Source organism: Desmodus rotundus, chromosome 4 (genome assembly GCF_022682495.2).
Source record: "Desmodus rotundus isolate HL8 chromosome 4, HLdesRot8A.1, whole genome shotgun sequence".
Lineage (NCBI taxonomy): Eukaryota > Metazoa > Chordata > Mammalia > Chiroptera > Phyllostomidae > Desmodus > Desmodus rotundus.
The window spans coordinates 92,662,060-92,679,668 of NC_071390.1; the positions used below are offsets into that span (position 1 = coordinate 92,662,060).

Consider the following 17,609-nt stretch of genomic DNA (forward strand, 5'->3'; position numbering starts at 1 on the left):
ATTTGAGTCCCAGTTTCCTTCACATCACTATTGGTTCCCTGTACATTTTCCTTTGTTTCTCTTAGCATAGCCTTCATTTTTTCATCTAGTTTTTGAACAAATTCAACCAATTCTGTGAGCGTCTTAATAACCAGTGTTTTGAACTTTGTATCTGATAGGTTGGCTATCTCTTCCTCACTTAGTTGTATTTTTTCTGGAGCTTTGAAGTGTTCTGTCATTTGGGCCTTTTTTTTTTTTTTTGTCTTGGCGTGTCTGTTACTTAAAGCATATTCTTTATTGATACATTACTGAGATTAATGGGCCCTGGCTGGGTAGCTCAGCTGGTGGGATCATTGTCCTGATACACCAAGGGTGCAGGTTTGCTCCCTGGTCAGGGAACACATGAGACTCAGCCAATGAATACATAAATAAGTGGAACAAAATTACTGTTTCTCTTCTTCTCTCCCTTCCTCTCTCTCTCTAAAAATCAACAAGTTTTTAAAAAGTCGACCAATGAATACTTAAATAAGTGGAAAAACAAACCAGTGTTTCTCTCTCTTACCCTTCTTCTCTCTCTCTAAAATCAACCAATAAAAATTTGTAATGATTATATTAATGAACACTGATGTAAATGAACATTTATAAGAATTCTATCCTCACATTCATACTATTTGCTCCCTTATCTCTATTCTCCTGCCTCTTGGTCACCTAAAGTCCACACCTGCTGCTGCAGGCGGCAGAGGCAGAAACAAGTCAACCAGGCCACAGAGCGCTGCCGTAATGGTGGAACGCATACCAGTCGATTTTAAAAGGTAAAAGAAACAAATATATGCAGCAAATTAGCCATTCCACAAATTGGCTTTTGGACAAGTAGCTCTTGGCATATCAATTTGGAGCCTTGAGGAGTGATCCTCCAGTGAAATAGGAGATTCCCATTATCCACTGGGTGCCAGACTGCGTCTCTCAGAACTTAGCATGTGTCTAAAGAGGAATAGGGCTTGCTAATGGAACATATCTAAGGCCATATCACATAACAGAAGTCTAGAGAGCCAACAAACAAATGTGTGGACGTGCACCCCTCACGGCAAAAGGGAGACTCTGGTATTCCAGCCCCTGAGACAAGCCTGGTCTGGGTGTGGCACAGACACCGCATCCTGCAACACCGTCCTGCGCAGTACGCAAGCCCCCCTGGCTCACCTACCGTTTCCCTGGACTCCTGAAACACATAAAGAGGGTAGCCTGGACAGGGCCAGATGTGGGGCAGAGAAACAGACAAGAACACATTGTCCTGAATCCCAGTTCCACCAGTGTGATCTTGGGCAAGTTACCAAACCTGCCTAAGCCTCAGTTTCCACATTAGTGAAATGGTACCCTATGTCACACAGTTATGAGGATGGAGGAAACGGTCCAAATACATACAAATGCTCTGCTTGTGTTTGTATGTAAGGATTCAAAGTTTATCACCACTGTCATAAGCATCACTATTGCATTAGACCAAGAGGAAGACATCAGCTGCTATAGAAGCACATAGGAGGGGCGTCCAATCCCAACTGCACAGGAGAGAATCTATTTTGCTCTGGCACTTGCTCTGCCTGATGCACTTCTGAGAAAAACCTTTGGCCGCACCCAATGATCATGCCTGATGGGGGTGGCAGTGACAAACTTGCAAGTCCAATCTTCTTTCTTGGGGAATTGAAGTCACCTAACAGATACTCAGAATAGCAGCAGAAGGGACAATCCATGAGTAAGCAAAAGCCAAGAGAAGACAGAGGCCACTAGTGGGTGGAAGCTAAGAGTACCCAGAAGTGGAGAAAGAAGCAGTGAGAAGTCAGTCAACAGTGGTGAGGACGCCATAAGCAGCTGTGTCGCCGCTGTGGTGGTGGCACCCTGAACCAGGGCAACGGGGCTTCTGCTGCTGGCAAGTCCAAGACTCACTGCTCCTGAATGACCTTCCAGTCTCTGAGCCACTCCTGGTCCCTGTGAGACGACCTTGTTCCACGGTTTTATGAACACTGTGTGCTTCACAAAGAACGAGAAATCAGCCCACCATCCCTCGGATCTGCATCTCCTCAACAGCACCTCATACATTCCTTTATCTCTGGAACTTAAGCAGCATCTTCCCCACAGCTCTACCACTATTTCTTCTTGGAAGAGGTTTCTATGCACGTGCAGAAATAAAAAGGCAAACAAAGCTCCAGAAGGGCTTCCAACCCATAAACCTCAGGAGTATCTGTGGTTTTTTCCACCACCAGCACAGACCGTCCTCTGTGTACCACCTGGCAAGCTTCAGTTCCTTCTTTCAACCCACACAGAAAAGAAATGCAAAAATAGCATTAATAAGCCCCGAAGGTCTGGGACTCTTCTGCTCTGGCACAGACAAGCACATTCCTTCCAACTGCTGGATGAGAAACAGAGACAGGCATATGGAATGTGCACCCACAGCCAGGCCAGATGGACCCCTCAGAGATTTATGACACTGGGTCCCGATTCACCCACTCCTCTTTAAACCAGACCCCACCGGTTTAAGGCAACGGTTTTCCTGGAGGGAGAAGAGCATTTCCCTACTTGCCAAAGGATGATAAAATAGGCCATCTTAAAGAAAATGAGCTTATCAAGAGGGGATGAGTGGTCCTGGAGTTGGAGAAAAGGTTTTCAACAATGCCCATGGGAAGACCAAACCGGGACCACAGCAAAACCAGCCCCTTAAAAAACCATCAGGCCCAGGCCAGGTAGGTCAGTCGCTTAGGGTGTTGTCCTGAGGCGCTAAGGTTGTGGATTTGATCCCTGGTCAGGACCAACCAATGAATGTGTAAGTAAGTGGAACAACAAATAGATGTTTCTCTCCCACTCTCTCTCATCAATTAAAAAAAAATTTTTAATTCATCAAAGATCTTCAAAGAATGTTATAGGGCAAACCACTCTGCAAACCCCAAAACACCCATCCATCTAACAACTTGCTGCAGAGCCCAGAGAGAGGCAGTAGAACATGAACAAAAGGGTGCTCACTAGACCCCCGGGCAGCCCAGGGAGGTGTCGGTGCACCGGGGCAGCATAACTCAGGGCCCCGCAGAGATGCAGGGTTAAAGGAAGGCCGGCCGTTCTAAAGACAAGTGGTCTCCCTTTTTCTTTTGTCAAAGTCACCAGTTGAAAGTAAAAGTAATCCCCTCCTGCCAAAAGTGGTAACAACCTGCGTTTGGGGAGGAAAGGAAGAGAAGGGGCAGTCACCCGGTAGGTCTCCAGGAAAGCCTGCAAGCAAGCAGTGGCTGGGGAGGCAGCTGCCAAGCAAGCAGTGGCTGGGGAGGCAGCTGCGCCGAGTCCCATCACTGGGCTGCTCACAGCTGGGAAACCACCGGCACCACCCTGGTGCGGGTGACTGCCCCTGAATGTGGAAACACAACCACCTGCAAAAGTGTCACTTTTCAGAAATCTAGCATGTTCCTAGCCACTCTCCAGATATTTTCACTTGCATTTGCAGAAGACAGGAGACAGGAACATTCCTGTCTAGGTATAAAGTTTAAACTGAAATATGTGATTGAGGCTCTGATCACGGCGCCCCCCAAACTAAACTGGAAGAAATCGAAGTCTTGCCTACTGGCAGGTAATCACTGTGTTCGGGGCCTCAGAGACACACAGCTTGCTTAGTTACTGAGCAAATACTTTCCTGGGGATCACCTGAGGGGCTCCAGGGACTGCGTTAGTCATGGGTATTCAGGATGGAAGTGTGGTGGCCCTCAGTAACTAGGCTAGGGGATGACCAGTGAGTGCAGAGTGCTGGGCAGACATATTAGCTGATGGTGTCACGGGGGTACAGAGGGGTGGGGCAGATGCCATGTCGGCAAGTGCAGAGAAAGTGACAGGGCCTGGCGCATGGAGGGTCTATGCAGACGTGTGACTAGTGGTGAGAGGAGACCTGGAGGTTGGCAGGGCGCAGCTGGGTTTGAACCTGAAGGCTTTTGAGCAGAAGAAGGCCCAGATCGTTTGTGCATTTAGCAAGCTCATTCCGTGGGCAGCAGGTGGGTAGGCTCTGTGGTCATCGCTGACGGCCGGCACCGCAGTAACACAAGGGCTACACTACTGAACAAACGCTGTGCCAGGCACAGCACAGCCTGGCCTACTGCACCCCCACAAGAAACCTAGCAAGTAGGACTATTATTCATGGCAGGAAATAGACCCGGAAATAGAGCTACCTGCCAGGTCACCCAGGTAAGCAAGTGGCAGAATGGATGTGAGGCCAGGCTGTCTGACCCCAGAGCAGGGTCTGAACCACGACGCTCTAATGTCTGAAAACAGAGAAGAGCTGTGGGTGAGAAGATTCTCACTCCTACCACAACATTACGTACCTGCTTCTAAAATGTTAAAAGTCTGTGGCCACATGGATCAGGCGGTTGGAGCACTGTTCCGTGCAAACGTTACCAGTTCGATTCCCAGGCATGGTCAGGGCACATGCCTGGGCTGCGGGCTCGATTCCCAGTTAGGAGGCATATGCTTCTCTTTCTCTCTCTCTTTCTCCCTCTCTCCCTCCCCCTCTCTCTAAAAATCAATGGAAATATGTTCCTGGGTGAGGATTTAAAATTTTAAAAAAGTAAATGTTAAGAAAAATATGTACCATGATGTTAGAATGATGATGTTACCTCAGACTGATCACCCCCCACACACCACCACAGGCACAGAGCACTTCTTTCTCTCGCACACCTCAGCGAAATCCGGTGGGTAAAAGGGGTTGAAGGGAGGACTGAAGGAGGGAATTGAGATTTCTCTGGAGAAAGTGGTTGCTGTGCTGTGTGACATCACTGCCCTAAACCTAGCGAGGATTTTCAAGGGGACCCCTAGGGGGGAGCTCTGAGAAAGAGTGATTGGGGCCTGACTCCACCCAGACAGGAGCCTCGTCCGACCCCTGCCAGGGAGCTCTAGGAAGAAGAGCAGGCTCCAGGGCAGGTCAGGGTTGTTCTGGTGGGATTGGCCTCACCCCCAGATGAGTATGTCCAGGAGAAAACATGAGGTGAGCACAGGAAGGCACTTGGAATGAGAAAAGACCTCGGAGAGGAGAGCACAGGGGAGCACTGGCTGAGGAAGATGGCCCAATCTGAGCAGGGGCAACAGGCAGCCACCTAGAACAGTGATACCCAATAGTGGACAGAGGAACTCTGCAGCAAAGCCTCAAAAAGACCAGACAGCACCCCCTTTACCATCTGTCAGGCCCAGATGGCAAAGCCCTGCCCCCCACTTCTGCCCTGAAAGGAAGTAGGCAGAGGAGCATCTGATGAGTGGGGGAGGGGCGACAGGAGGAAGCAGGGAAGGAAGGCCTCACCCTGTTCCCCTCTTCAGGGGCCCAAGGCACATGGAGCTGGGCACTGGAGAACACTTTAAGCCAGAGTTAGGTTTGGAGTTTTAACCATTATCCCACCTAGTGTAGTAACCCAGCCTGGACTTGTGCCTCAAAACAAGAGTGGGACTGTGGTATCTGAGAGTGAACAACAAAATCACTGAATTTTTGACCCCACCTGATTTTCGTCCTTGAGAAAACCCTCTGAGTAAAGGTTGGAGGGACCTAAAAAAAAATTAATTCTCAATCTACTTCATGTGTTTGTCCAACGTAGCGATGACAGCACGTCAGGTCGCGGAGACTGGCTTTCCAGGTCCTGGGCAAGAGCTGTTTAGTTTTTAGATTTTTGGCTACAACCGAATACTTGAGGAGATTACTTGGATAACTGAGGAAGGGGGATGCAGACAAATTTACACCATTTCAGTCAGTAAAATAAAATCTTCAAACAAGTATTGTCAGCATCTCAGAAATATCTCCTTAAAGTAGCTCCAAGGCCAAGGCATCTATTTTTCTGTTCAAGTTACCTCATCACTTCCACCGACCTCCTCCCTCAGGCTATGGAAACTTGCCGCTATTGCCAGGAACTGCCTGAATACTGTTAGGGAATCATAGTCTCAAGAACGAGACTTCTTGGGAAAGAAAGGAGTTTTCCAAGGTGAGTCTACCATAGAGTTGTGACAAGAATCAGCTGGAAGGTTCCAAAGTGAGACTTACAATTACACACAATGGCAGGGGGAGAGCCTAGAGGAAAAGAGTCCTGGCATCCCCAGGAATGCCGATGATAAGGTAAAATCGGGCAGCTGCTGTTCTGACTCCCATTCCCAAAACAGGGTCAGGAACTACCAACTCCTTCCTTAGAAACAGCTCACTCCCCAGAGCCCAGCCCAGTGAGTGGCTTGAGGATGATGGAGGGGGGCCTCGGGGAGAGGGTCAGACTTCCAGTGTAACCTCTCTGGGCCTCAGTTTCCCCTCCTCTGAAACAGCAGGTCACCCTTCTCTAAAAGTTTAATCTTAAGGATGTAGAGATCACAGAAGTGAAAATGAAACTCCTGTATGAAAAGCTATTTTTCCTGTGTGGTCCTCCACAATGTATAAGGGTTTTTGGGGTCTTTTTTCTTTTTGCATACTCCCATTCATTTAGTCACAGACATCTTCTGGGCCTCCATGGTGTGGGGAGGCAGGGTGCTAGAACTGAACGTAAAAGGGCAAAGATGACAATCTCCTGCCCTCAAGAGGTTTTCAGGCCCAACAAGCCAGGATGGGTTATACCCTCCAACTGGTAGGCTTGTGCTGTGTGTGGGGGGAGGGGAGGAGGGGAAGGAGGAGCAACTGAACCTTGAACTTGCACTGAAGAACAGTGAAGGGCACCCTTCCTGCTCTAAAAAGCTGTGTCTCCTCGTCCTTAACACCTCTGCTGGCAGCACCTCACTTGTGAAGATCCATCAGTGATACATCACTCTGCCTCTTGCCTCCATCCACCTAAAAACTGAGTCATAAGCATAAATGTTGGGCAAAATGGAAAAGTAAAGTTGCCCCTAATTTTCCCACAAACTGAGACAATCATACATAGATTCTCATTTTTATGCCAGAAATAAATGGTTATTTTCCTTCCTGTCATCCAGAATTAATAATGGATGTTGTTTCTACCACTGTACCACTATCAAATCAGACGTCGGAAACCAGACGTAATTTTACTTCCTGTTATGCTGTTAACGTAGAGGGCTTGCTAGAAAGAGATCTGAGGCAACTACTGACTTCTGTAACTGAGCCACATGAGCCACGAAATAGCCAGGGTTTAAAAGAACGCTTTCATCATTCATTTGCTCATTCATTCTTTCATAAGCAATGTTTTTTGAACACCTACTATGTGCCAGTTAAATGTTCTAGGTACTGGACTATAGAAGTGAACATAAGCCTCCACCCTCACAGGGAAAGACAGCAACAAACTTCTTAGCACATAAGTGTAAGTCCTATGAAAACACAAGGGGAGAAACTCAGGGAAGGGCAGGAGAAAAGGCCCAGGGTGGGGTGAGAGTGCCTATGGACAAATGGGACATCTGAGCAGAGATCAGGAAGGAAAGAAAAGTGACAATGTGAATTTTGGGGGGGAGACCACACCAGATAGTGAAGAGCAAGTGCAAAGGCCCTGGGATAGTGAGTTATGTTGGAGATTTTGGAGGTAAAGCAAGATGATGAGTGGAGGTTTGCAGGAGTGTGGTGGGGGTGGGGGGTGGCACACAGTGTGGGAAATAAGGTCCCAGAAGTAACGGGGCACCACATACTCACTGCTTTGAGTGAGAAAAGTTCATTGGAGGGTCTGGAGTGGAGAAGTGACAGAATCTGCCTTACACTTTTGAAGGACCACTCTGGCTGCTGTGTGGAGATGGGCCTGGGGTGGGAGGGAGTGGGGTGCATGAGCAATGCAGGCAAGATGTGGTAGCAGCCTAGAGCAGGGTGTAACAGCAGAGATGATTAGAAGAAGTCAGATTCTCAGTATGCTTCCAAAGGAGAGTTTTTTGCTGATAGAGACTGAATGTGGTGTAAGAGAAAAGGAAGAAGGGTGTCTGGAACACCCAAGCAAGTGGAAGAACAGAGTTGCTGTTTGTTGTGATTGGGAAGAGCAGGCTGGGGGTGGGGGGTGGACGTTAGGAGTGTTGTCTTAGATCGCTCAATTTCAGAAGCCCATTGGGCATTTACGTGGAGGTGGTATGTAGGCCATACAAGTCTGGAATTCAGATGAGGTCGGGAGCAAAGATCTAAATTCGGAAGTTGTCAGTGTTAGATACCATTTAAAGCCCCAAGCTTGGCAGGGGTGTCCAACCCGTGGCCCACGGACTGCATACGCCCCAGGATGGCCATGAGTACAGCCCAACACTAAATTGTAAATTTCCTTAAAACTCTTTTTTGGCTCATCAGTTTTCATTAGTGTTTGTGTATTTAATGTGTGGCTCAAGACAACTCTTCTTCCAGTGTGGCCCAGAGACGTCAAAAGGTTGGACACCCCTGCAAGAGCATGAGTACAGATAGAGAAGAGGTCCCAGGACCCAGCCTGGAGCACTGCAAAGTTTAGAGGTCGGAGAGGTGAGCTGGAATGAGCAAAGGAGCGTGAGAAGGCACTGCCTGTGAGGCAGGAAAACCAGGAACGTGGGCTATCTTGGAGGCCAAGTGAGGAAAGTGTTTCTAGAAGGGAGAAACGACAAACCATGACTTAGTCCTAGCTTTACTGATAAGGGTTTCTGAGTACCTGGGTGAGATGATGATGTATTCCATGGCCCAGACAGGCTCAATAAGAAAGTGGCAGGATCAGTGAGTCCCACAGCTGGTTAATTGGAGATAAATTGAGGCGATAGTCTAGCTATGAAGACAAGATGCAGAAAAACAATCTGATGTAATGACAAGTAGACAGATTATAAACCACGTGGCACCCAAGGGCAAACGTAAGCAAATGAATGTCAACCCCAAAGAAAATTCCTAGTGACATACCACTGGGCTCTGTCCTTGGCCTGCTCAACATATCAGTGGCTTTGATCAGTGATAACTAAACTTGACTGCAATCAGAACAATCTAAGAGGCTCGTGAAAATTGAGCATCCCCGTGTCCAGCCAGACCTACTGAATCAGGATTCCCCCTGTTGGCACTGGGGCAAGGAGCTAAAGGAAGGCCTGAGCAGAGGGAGGAATTGAGGGAGCAGGTTGGTCAAAACGTACAGCTAAAACCAAGTTGAGTGGAATGTGGAATGTGCTAGAAGATAACAGCTGGGTAAATGTGGAATCCCGCATTTGACTCTGGATAGGGTATACCTAGCTGGATCTGAGACCAATTTGAACTCTCAGTGCTCAACCATGTGACCTCAGTCTTCATGGACAACAAATGACGGGAGAAGGCACAGAATCCAGCCACACCCGCTCTGTCCCCTAAAGCACTCTCTCAGTGGGACAGAGGATACACGGGAGGGAGGTCAGAGGAGCATGACCAAGATGCTGACAGGACTCCACCCAAAGAGAAGCAGATGTTTAGCCAAGAAACTCAGAAGAAAACAGGACTCCACCCTGAATACCTCAAGGGCCAATATGGAGGAGGACTTATTCTGTGGGATCCAGGAGGGTAGATCCATAACCAGTGAGTGAAAACTACTAGGACATGATTCTCCTTGGTGGAAGGAAGGTCTTTGCAACAGGAGTAACCCAAAGAGACAGAAGTAGCGAGTACTTTGCTGTAGGAGTAAACTCACACACACTTAAAATTAGCACTCATTGCAATGTTTTATGTGCATATGTATACATGTTACATACACACGTGCACCCTCCCTCGACCGAAAGTTCCCTGAGGAATTGCAACCCCAGCATCCGGCACCAGCCCTGTCCCATGCTCTGTGCGCAATGAACGTGATTGGAACGGGGGAGTGGGTCGTGGCTGGACGCCACCAAGCCTCTGTACCACTCTACAGAACTGTTCATGTTCCTCCTGAAACAGCAGATCCTGTTATTTCTGAAAAACTGCACGGAAACCACTTTTCTCTGGAGACAACAGTTACCCTCAGCATCTTCACAATCGATTGGGAATTTAGAAATTAATTATTTAACTATTATGTATAACAGTCAGTAATAATATTAGCCCTAGGTTTAAAACTCAGCCAGGTGCTAAGTAAGTACAAGCGATAATAATTTTTTCCTTCCAAGCCTCTGTAGTTCACATAAAAGTGCGTGTTGAAAAAATCTGATCCTTCCAGCTGCGTGTGACCCAGTTCAGAGACTTGCCCTCCAGGTTTCCTCCCCTGTAAATGTCACTGCATCTCTCCTTGGGGGGATTTATTTACTGATTCCCAGGCTAGCGGGATCAGCCCACAGGAGCAAGCCGCCCACCACCCTTGGGCGGCTGTGGTTCACCTCCAACGCCACCCTGTCAGGGGCCTGATCCAGCTTGGAAGTTAACCCAAAGGGCATCGACAGAGCAGGCTTTGCAGTTACCAAGGCGATGGATGCACTTCATATCCTCCTTAAGAGCCGCCAATACCAAACCAATTTTCTGGTCCATGAATCAGAGCCAGGAACTCATCTAAAACCTGGGGCATCTGCCAAAGCCACTATTCTGCCCTAGTGCCCATGCAGGAGTGGACAGGCTACAGTCGTGCGTCCAGGAGAGAGAGCCATGTCTCCCAGAAGCATTTACTTTACTGCAGGCACTGTCTTGGGGGCCATCTCATTTAATCCTCACAACAGTCCTATGAGGTGATATCAGTGCCCCACTGCACAGACGGGAAAAGGCTATCTCGGAGAAGTTAACACAGTTGCCCGAAGTCACACAGATGGTAGATGGACAAGCCAGTATTGGAACTCAGGTCTGTTCAGCCCCTAAATTGTACACAGCAAACAAAGCAATCTTAAAGCAAAAAGCCAGATCAAGACATTCCCTTGTCAAGATGCCCTGGTGACCTCCTCTCAGCCAAATTTCTGCAGGACCCCACCTGCTCAGGCCTCTGCCCACCTCTCTTGCCACATGCCCTATTCTTCTCGCCCTTGTTCCCTCCCTTCCAATGCTACTGGCCTTCCTCCTATTCCTAGGAATCACCGAGTCTCTGACTCAGGGTTACCACTCTTGCTAATCCCTCTGCCCAGAATGCTGTGCCCCGCAACCCCCTACAGGTCCCTCTCACTGCATCCAGGTCTCTGCTCCAATGCCACCTCCTCATGAGGCCATTCCCAACTGCTCTATCAAAAAAAGACCTCTTCTGTCACCACTCTGTAACCAGCCCTTACCCTCCACCAGATGATTCTCAGCAGCACTTACCAGTACCAGAACGTATATACGTGGTTAGTAAACTGCTCATTGTCAGCATCCCCACCGGGCAGCAGGGACTCTGAGTCACTCGCTGCCGCTCCCCCGGGGTCCAGGGCCCACAGGCGGCCAGTGCATGCCAAACTGGGTTGCTGAATGTCCTCCACCCTCTGTCACCTCCATCTGGTCCCAGCACACAGAGGGCTGCCACACAGTAAGTGGGTGACCTTGTCCAAGCAACTTCAGATCTCCAGAGAAAACTTGCATTTACTGAGAGTAGCCCCAACAAAGAAGGGACTGATATTTCATCCCTCCCCGAAGACCGCATCGCCCTGCAGCTCTGATATTTGCTAGTTTGGGACTTTGTGATTTTATCAGAGAAGAGACATTTGGTGCAGCTGATGAAACAAAAAGATAATTATATTTCACAAAGAGAGGGAAAAAAACCTTCAGAACAACCAATTGTCTGTTTATTGCTAGAACAGACAATTAGTTCATTTAATGCCTTCCAGCATCTGTTCAAAGCAGATAGAAATGGACTCTTATTAAAGAAGAGTTATACAGAGCTGTACGATCCTCCGGCACTGAACCAACCAGAAGGCTTCTAAAAGTGGAATTTCTGTGATTCCACCAATGTAAATCTCCAGGCTTATAAGGGGACTGAGGCAGAAGCTGGTCATAATCCAAGAGAAGACCAGTACTCAACATTAAAGTTTCTAGAGATAAAATCATCTCTGTTTGGGGAACTTAATTTGTCTCCCTTCATTTTTCCCTACAACATTTTACATTCTGCACAAGTATTTTGTAAATAAACAGAGCGTTGTTAGTTTCAAAACTCAGGATATACTTTGAGTTTTATTTGATGCATTCTATCCGAACATTGTTTTAGTTGTGGAAATTTATACTGGCATCTGAGAGGCATTTGTTTACTGTGCTTTCTTAGTTTTTCTCTTTCTTCTTAACACATATAATACTTCAAAGAAATGCTTGGCTTCAGGCCCTGGTCAAGCTCAAAGGGTGAAATACCAAAGAGATAAGAGAACAATCTTCTGGGAAAATTTAAGCTAACCTCTTAGTTTACAACTTTTAACCAATCCATCCACTCCCTCATTCTTACAAGGTGGGAGATGATAAAGCTTTACTGTGTAGCCAAACACCAGGACAGATAAAATGCTGCCAGCGATTTCACTTCCAAAAAAGGGAGAAGAAAGAATTTGTATTTGTCTTTGAATTCCAGTGCTTGGCCTCAGGAGGGGAAGTTACACAGAAAATATGAAAAGGTGCGGACGGAAAGTGAAGAGCAAACTTTAAGAGCATGAGCTGCTCAGCACAGTGTATCTTCACTGAATCTTGGAACATGCTACTCTCCACTGCCAGATTTTCCTCTTTTTACTACACTGTATTGGGTCATAAATTTTGAATATTCCTAAATGTTTTCAATCAGCAGACAAGTACCCACATTCTGTAGCATTAGTGGTAATTTTATCTAATTCAAACAAATTACACCCAGCTTCCTTCACAGGATTGCTAGCAGCTTATCCCATGATGCTCACACTTAAAAAAAAAAAATCATCTTTATGGCTTGAGCAATCTTCCAAAAGGTTAAAAACGAATAGGAAGAAGGCTGCAGGTTGTTCAGCGATACTTATGAGCATTAGTGAAATTCTTGTGCCAATATTAGGAAATGTTTTGTGGAAATACTCATCTCTGACTAGCTGATAAAATCCCAGTACACGGTCTGTTGTGCACATGTATTGATCCTTCTGTGATTATTCTGATATAGCCATCAGTTTAGGCTCCACCTCTAAGGAGTCTTTCAGATATGCCATTATCTTGCAAAAACACTTTCTGTAAAGAATCATGGCTTTTTAAAAGATTTTTATTGAATGTACCTGAGTGACACTGGTTAATAAAACTACATAGGTTTCAAGTATGCAATTCCACAATACATCATCTGGATGTTGTATTGTGTGTTCACCACCCAAAGTCAAGTCTCCATTTATGCCCCCTTGACCTCTCCCCCTTCCTCCCTCACCAGCTTTCCCACTGGCAATCACCCTACTGGTATCTGTGCCTGTGAAGATTTTTTATTTGTTTGTTTAATTCTTCCACCTTTTCCACCCAGTCCCCCAAACCACAACTGTTTATACTCTGCAGTTTCAAAGAGGAAGAGAAGACAACCCCCAGCAGTATAACGTGCAGCCTCCAACAGCCCAGATACGCGCATGTCCGTGATGGTCACTTACTTTTTCATTCCACGCCCACAGGCCAATTCCAAGAAACGCTATTCCCAAAAACTGAAAGAAAGAGAGAAAGCAGTATAAATATAAGGGTAAACACTGTGTTTTTACTAATATGAACTAGAAAGTTTTCTATCTATTCTTTTGTTACTTTACCTGGCTGAGAAATAGTTTTCTCTAAAATCTGAGTAACAGTCTTAACAGAAAACAAAACAAAACAGAATCCCCTTGATTACAGTTATCACAGCATTCAAAAGTGTTGGTTTAAAAAAAAATACAGTGTGTACATATGCAATGGAATATTGTCCAGCCTTTACAAAGAAGGAAATGTGACAACAGGGATGGACCTGAAGGACATTATGTTAAATGAAATAAGCCAGACAGAGACGATAAATACCACTGGGCATCACTTGTATGTAGAATCTAAAAATAAATAAGTCAAACTCATAGAAACAGAGTAGAAAAGTGGTTACCCGGTGTGGGGGAAGTAGGGGAAGGAGGGTAAAAGGGTACAAACTTTCTGTTAAAAGATAAATAAAATATGAGAATCTAATGTATGAAGTGGTGACTATAGTTGATCACGTACTATACAATTTAAATTTGCTAAAAGAATAGAACTTGAATGTTCTCACCCAAAAAAAGGTAACCGTGTGCGGGGACGGATGTGTTTGTTAACTTGGTGGGCGAAACCCTTTCCTAGTGTGTGTGTGTGTGTGTGTGTGTGTGCGCGCGCCAAATCACCATGTGTACTCTTTAAATATCTTACAACTTTGTCACTTATGCTTCAGTAAAACTGAAAAATAAATTTTTTAAAATAAAAAAGGGGCTGGGGACACGTAGGTGCTTAGAAATCATTCAGGTTATGAATAATAGGGAGGTAGAATCTTGAATAAGATCAAAGTCATCAATAATGTTTAATGTTTAATGAGGGTAGAAGAGGAACAGTAGGTGCCCCCACAAATCCACGCCAGCGTGCACTGGAAAAGGAAAAACCAGGGACATGCATTTGGAAGAGCTGGCGACTCTCTTCACCACCAAACTGTTACAGACGGGCCAGGCCAGAGAGGCCACACAGAAACCCCGCTGCCCCTCAACAAGCTCTTTGTCACTCCTTCAAAAGGTAGCGTGAATCTTATCAAGTCCAATGTGACCTCAGGAAAATTCCTGGATGCGTCTGTTTTTCAGAAACTTAAATTACTTATACTTGAGAGGACTTTCATGACTCAGCCAGGTCAACCCAGCTCCATAACTTCATGTGTGACACGGAGCACACAAATGACATGAAGCCGAGTTAAAGGACACAACACACTCGGCCAAGGCAGAGGTGCCCCTCATCCGTGAACATGGGTCTCATGTGTTGCCCATCAACTGTGGTGAGTATGGGGGGCGTGTGGTGGGAGAGGAATGACTGGTAACCAGGGGGCCTTTCCATTTTAATCCGTCCTCAGTATGGTCCATCTGTTCGAAGACGGGCATCCCCAGCCCACCTCGCCCATACTTTAGCCCACCTCGCCCATACTTTAACATCTCTGAAGTTGGGAAGTGTCTTAAAATTGATGGTGTCTCATGGTTGTTTTTCCTTGATTGTACCAAAAATACTGTGTGACTTCTAATCAGGGCGCCACAGGCTTGATGACGCGCCCTACAGTGCTGCCCACCCACTAACAGCTCAATGATCAGAACTGGGTGTAACTGGCCATGAGGAAAGACTCACTCCTCATCTTCATCAACAGCAGCAACCCGATTTCCTTTCCAAACACTGAAGTGAGAAGAACGGGCCAGCTGACCAGCAGTGTCTGACGTCAGCAGCACACTGTTTATTTTCCTTCATCCTGACGAAGTTAAATGTCAGGAAAGCTGTCCACTGAGAGGGGTGTGCAGACAAAGCGACAGCAGGGGTGGCCCACTCTTTCCAGGGGATATCCGAGAACTGTGCACCTGGCGAGGTCTTCACCATTTGCCACGGGGAGTGACACTTTGTAGGTATCCGCTAAAAATCCCGACCGGGGCTGGGAAAACAGCAGGAGCAGAGGGGAGGGGAACTGAAAACACAAAGAATGGACTGCCCTGAAAACGTGGTGCTGTTTTTAAAAGTCGGACTTCCCAAATCTCCCCACAATGATGCGGCAGGGCAGTAAGAGTATGCAACACGTTCTGAGCCCCCATACAGGAAAGTTCCAGCAAGTCCTTGGTTTGGCAAAAAACCAAAGACCCCTTTCTTCCTAATTTTGCTCTTAGATGTTTGAATAGTATTTAGAAAGATTTTTTGTTTTTGATATCCCATCAGAAAAACTATGGGCAGCCCCTCTACCCCCCTGGTCAGAGTGCATTTCACTTTACGTTTCTGATACAAAACAATGAGGTCCCAGTTCCCCAGAAGGTACAGGGGACACTGTAGCACAAAAATAAAGCACTGCAGCACGTTACTCTCTCCCTGTCTCATATTCATAGCCCTCGGCGCCACAGGGTGACACGTGTACACACGGGACCCCATCAGACCTAGAAATCACACATGTGACATCCAACGCATCCCAGTGCAATGCTTGACGCTAAAGCTCTAATGCTAATGCTCGCCACAGACAAATGTTCACATTGCCCCCCATGCCGTAATTAATCACAGTGACATCATGAGATGAGTGTGGTGTTGTGGCAGAGGACATTGTAGTCAGCATTCCTCCCTGTGGAAGAGGGTAGACACGTCACTTCCAAGAGCCCTGCCTAACAGCTAACATTTATTTCCCTTCATCACTCACCAGCCACAGTGCTTTGTGGGCAGTGTCTCTCTCCAGCATCACAACAAGTTTATTTTGAAACATAGGCACAGTTTAAGAAAGAGAAAAATAAGGCTCGCAGAGGCACACAGCTTCTAAGTGGAAAAGCAGAGATTTGAACTAAGAGGAGTCCAGCATTGAAGTACACGTTCTTCCCAGTCTTGATAAATCCCCATTTCCCCCAAGGAACAGAAAGTCGGGGCATCCAGGTTAGAATCATACGGACCAAGAACAGGAGATCATGCATTTCCTCTCCGGGAAGAAAAGGAAGGTTGAGATAGAAAGAGATGAAAACCTTGTTGAGGAAGAGAGATTCCCCAGGCTAGGGTCAGCAATGGAGGGAGGTAGAAAACAGAAGTCCCATGGTGGGTCAACTTTCTCCTCTTTGTATAAAGTTCTCCTTTCTTTTCCTGCCACTTTGAAAACCATTTTTCTTTCATGAACCATATCAATGGACTGAAACCAAGAGTTTTCCATAAAAAGGTAAGAGAAAAATATCGGGATTTAAAGAAGACTCACAGACAATTACTTTATAAACTTGCTCCAATATTTTCTGTTGTAATGGTGACTTTCCAAACAAAAGTTTAACAATTTGGAGAAAGAACCCTGGATTTAAAGTCAAGGAAAGCACCTAAGCAAGCAAGTGGTGTGGGGCCTGGGCCTCAACACGCACATACCTTCAATGCTGCATCACTAGGAAACGTCCTCCTGATCACTTTCAGCCCATATGTTTTGTTTTAAAATCAAGTTGTTCCAGCTCCAAATAATTAAACAGAAGAGCCAAGAAACAGAGACAGGCACGCAGCACTTGCGGCACACTGAGTTTCTCCCTTCCCACCTCCCTACGAAAAGAGGACCATAAACCACCAAACTGACCTCATTCGGAAACCCAGAGGCCAGCTTACAGGGAACAGCTGAGAACACTTAAAGGCAACTCTCTTCCTCTGAAACAGAAAAACACATCTGACGCATCTTCCCACACGGCAGTGTATGCAAACACGCGGTGCAAGTGTTTGTCCACCCAATTTTTGATGTTTTAAAATGAGTGACAATAATTTTGCCAACATCTGTTGAATGCGCGTATGAACTAGGTACTGTGTATTTTTATGAATTAGCTAACACAGCTCTGCCTAATACAGTAGCCACGAGCTACTGAGCCTCTGAAATGTGGCTAGTTCAATTGAAATGTGCTCGTAGTGTAAAATGTACACCAGATTTTAAAGGCTGAATATAAATAAAAGGAATGTAAAATATCTCATTAACAGTGGTTTTATTACTGATTTCATGTTGAGATGACAATACTTTAGATATAGAGGGTTAAATAAAACACATCATTGAAGTTAATTTCACTCATTTCATTTTACTTTTTAAAATACAGTTTCTGTAACACTTAAATTATATATGGCTTATGCTATATTACTATTGAACCATGCTGGTCTAAAGCACCCCACATCAACCCCAGGCAGTGGGCACTGCTCCTATCACCATTTAATAGAAACTATTAGAAAGAAAGGAAACTGA

General features: G+C 46.2%; 1 protein-coding gene across 4 annotated transcripts in view; it reads right to left on the reverse strand.

Annotated features, from left to right (window-relative positions):
- TSPAN5 (tetraspanin 5) overlaps window positions 1-17,609 on the reverse strand; it is a 170,120-nt gene that overhangs the window by 17,372 nt on the left and 135,139 nt on the right. For all 4 annotated transcript variants that reach the window (XM_053923107.2, XM_045183781.3, XM_053923106.1 and 1 more), the window contains exon 2: window positions 13,324-13,374. In XM_053923107.2, coding sequence (XP_053779082.1) covers window positions 13,324-13,374 — 51 coding nt within the window. The remainder of the gene's footprint in view (window positions 1-13,323; window positions 13,375-17,609) is intronic.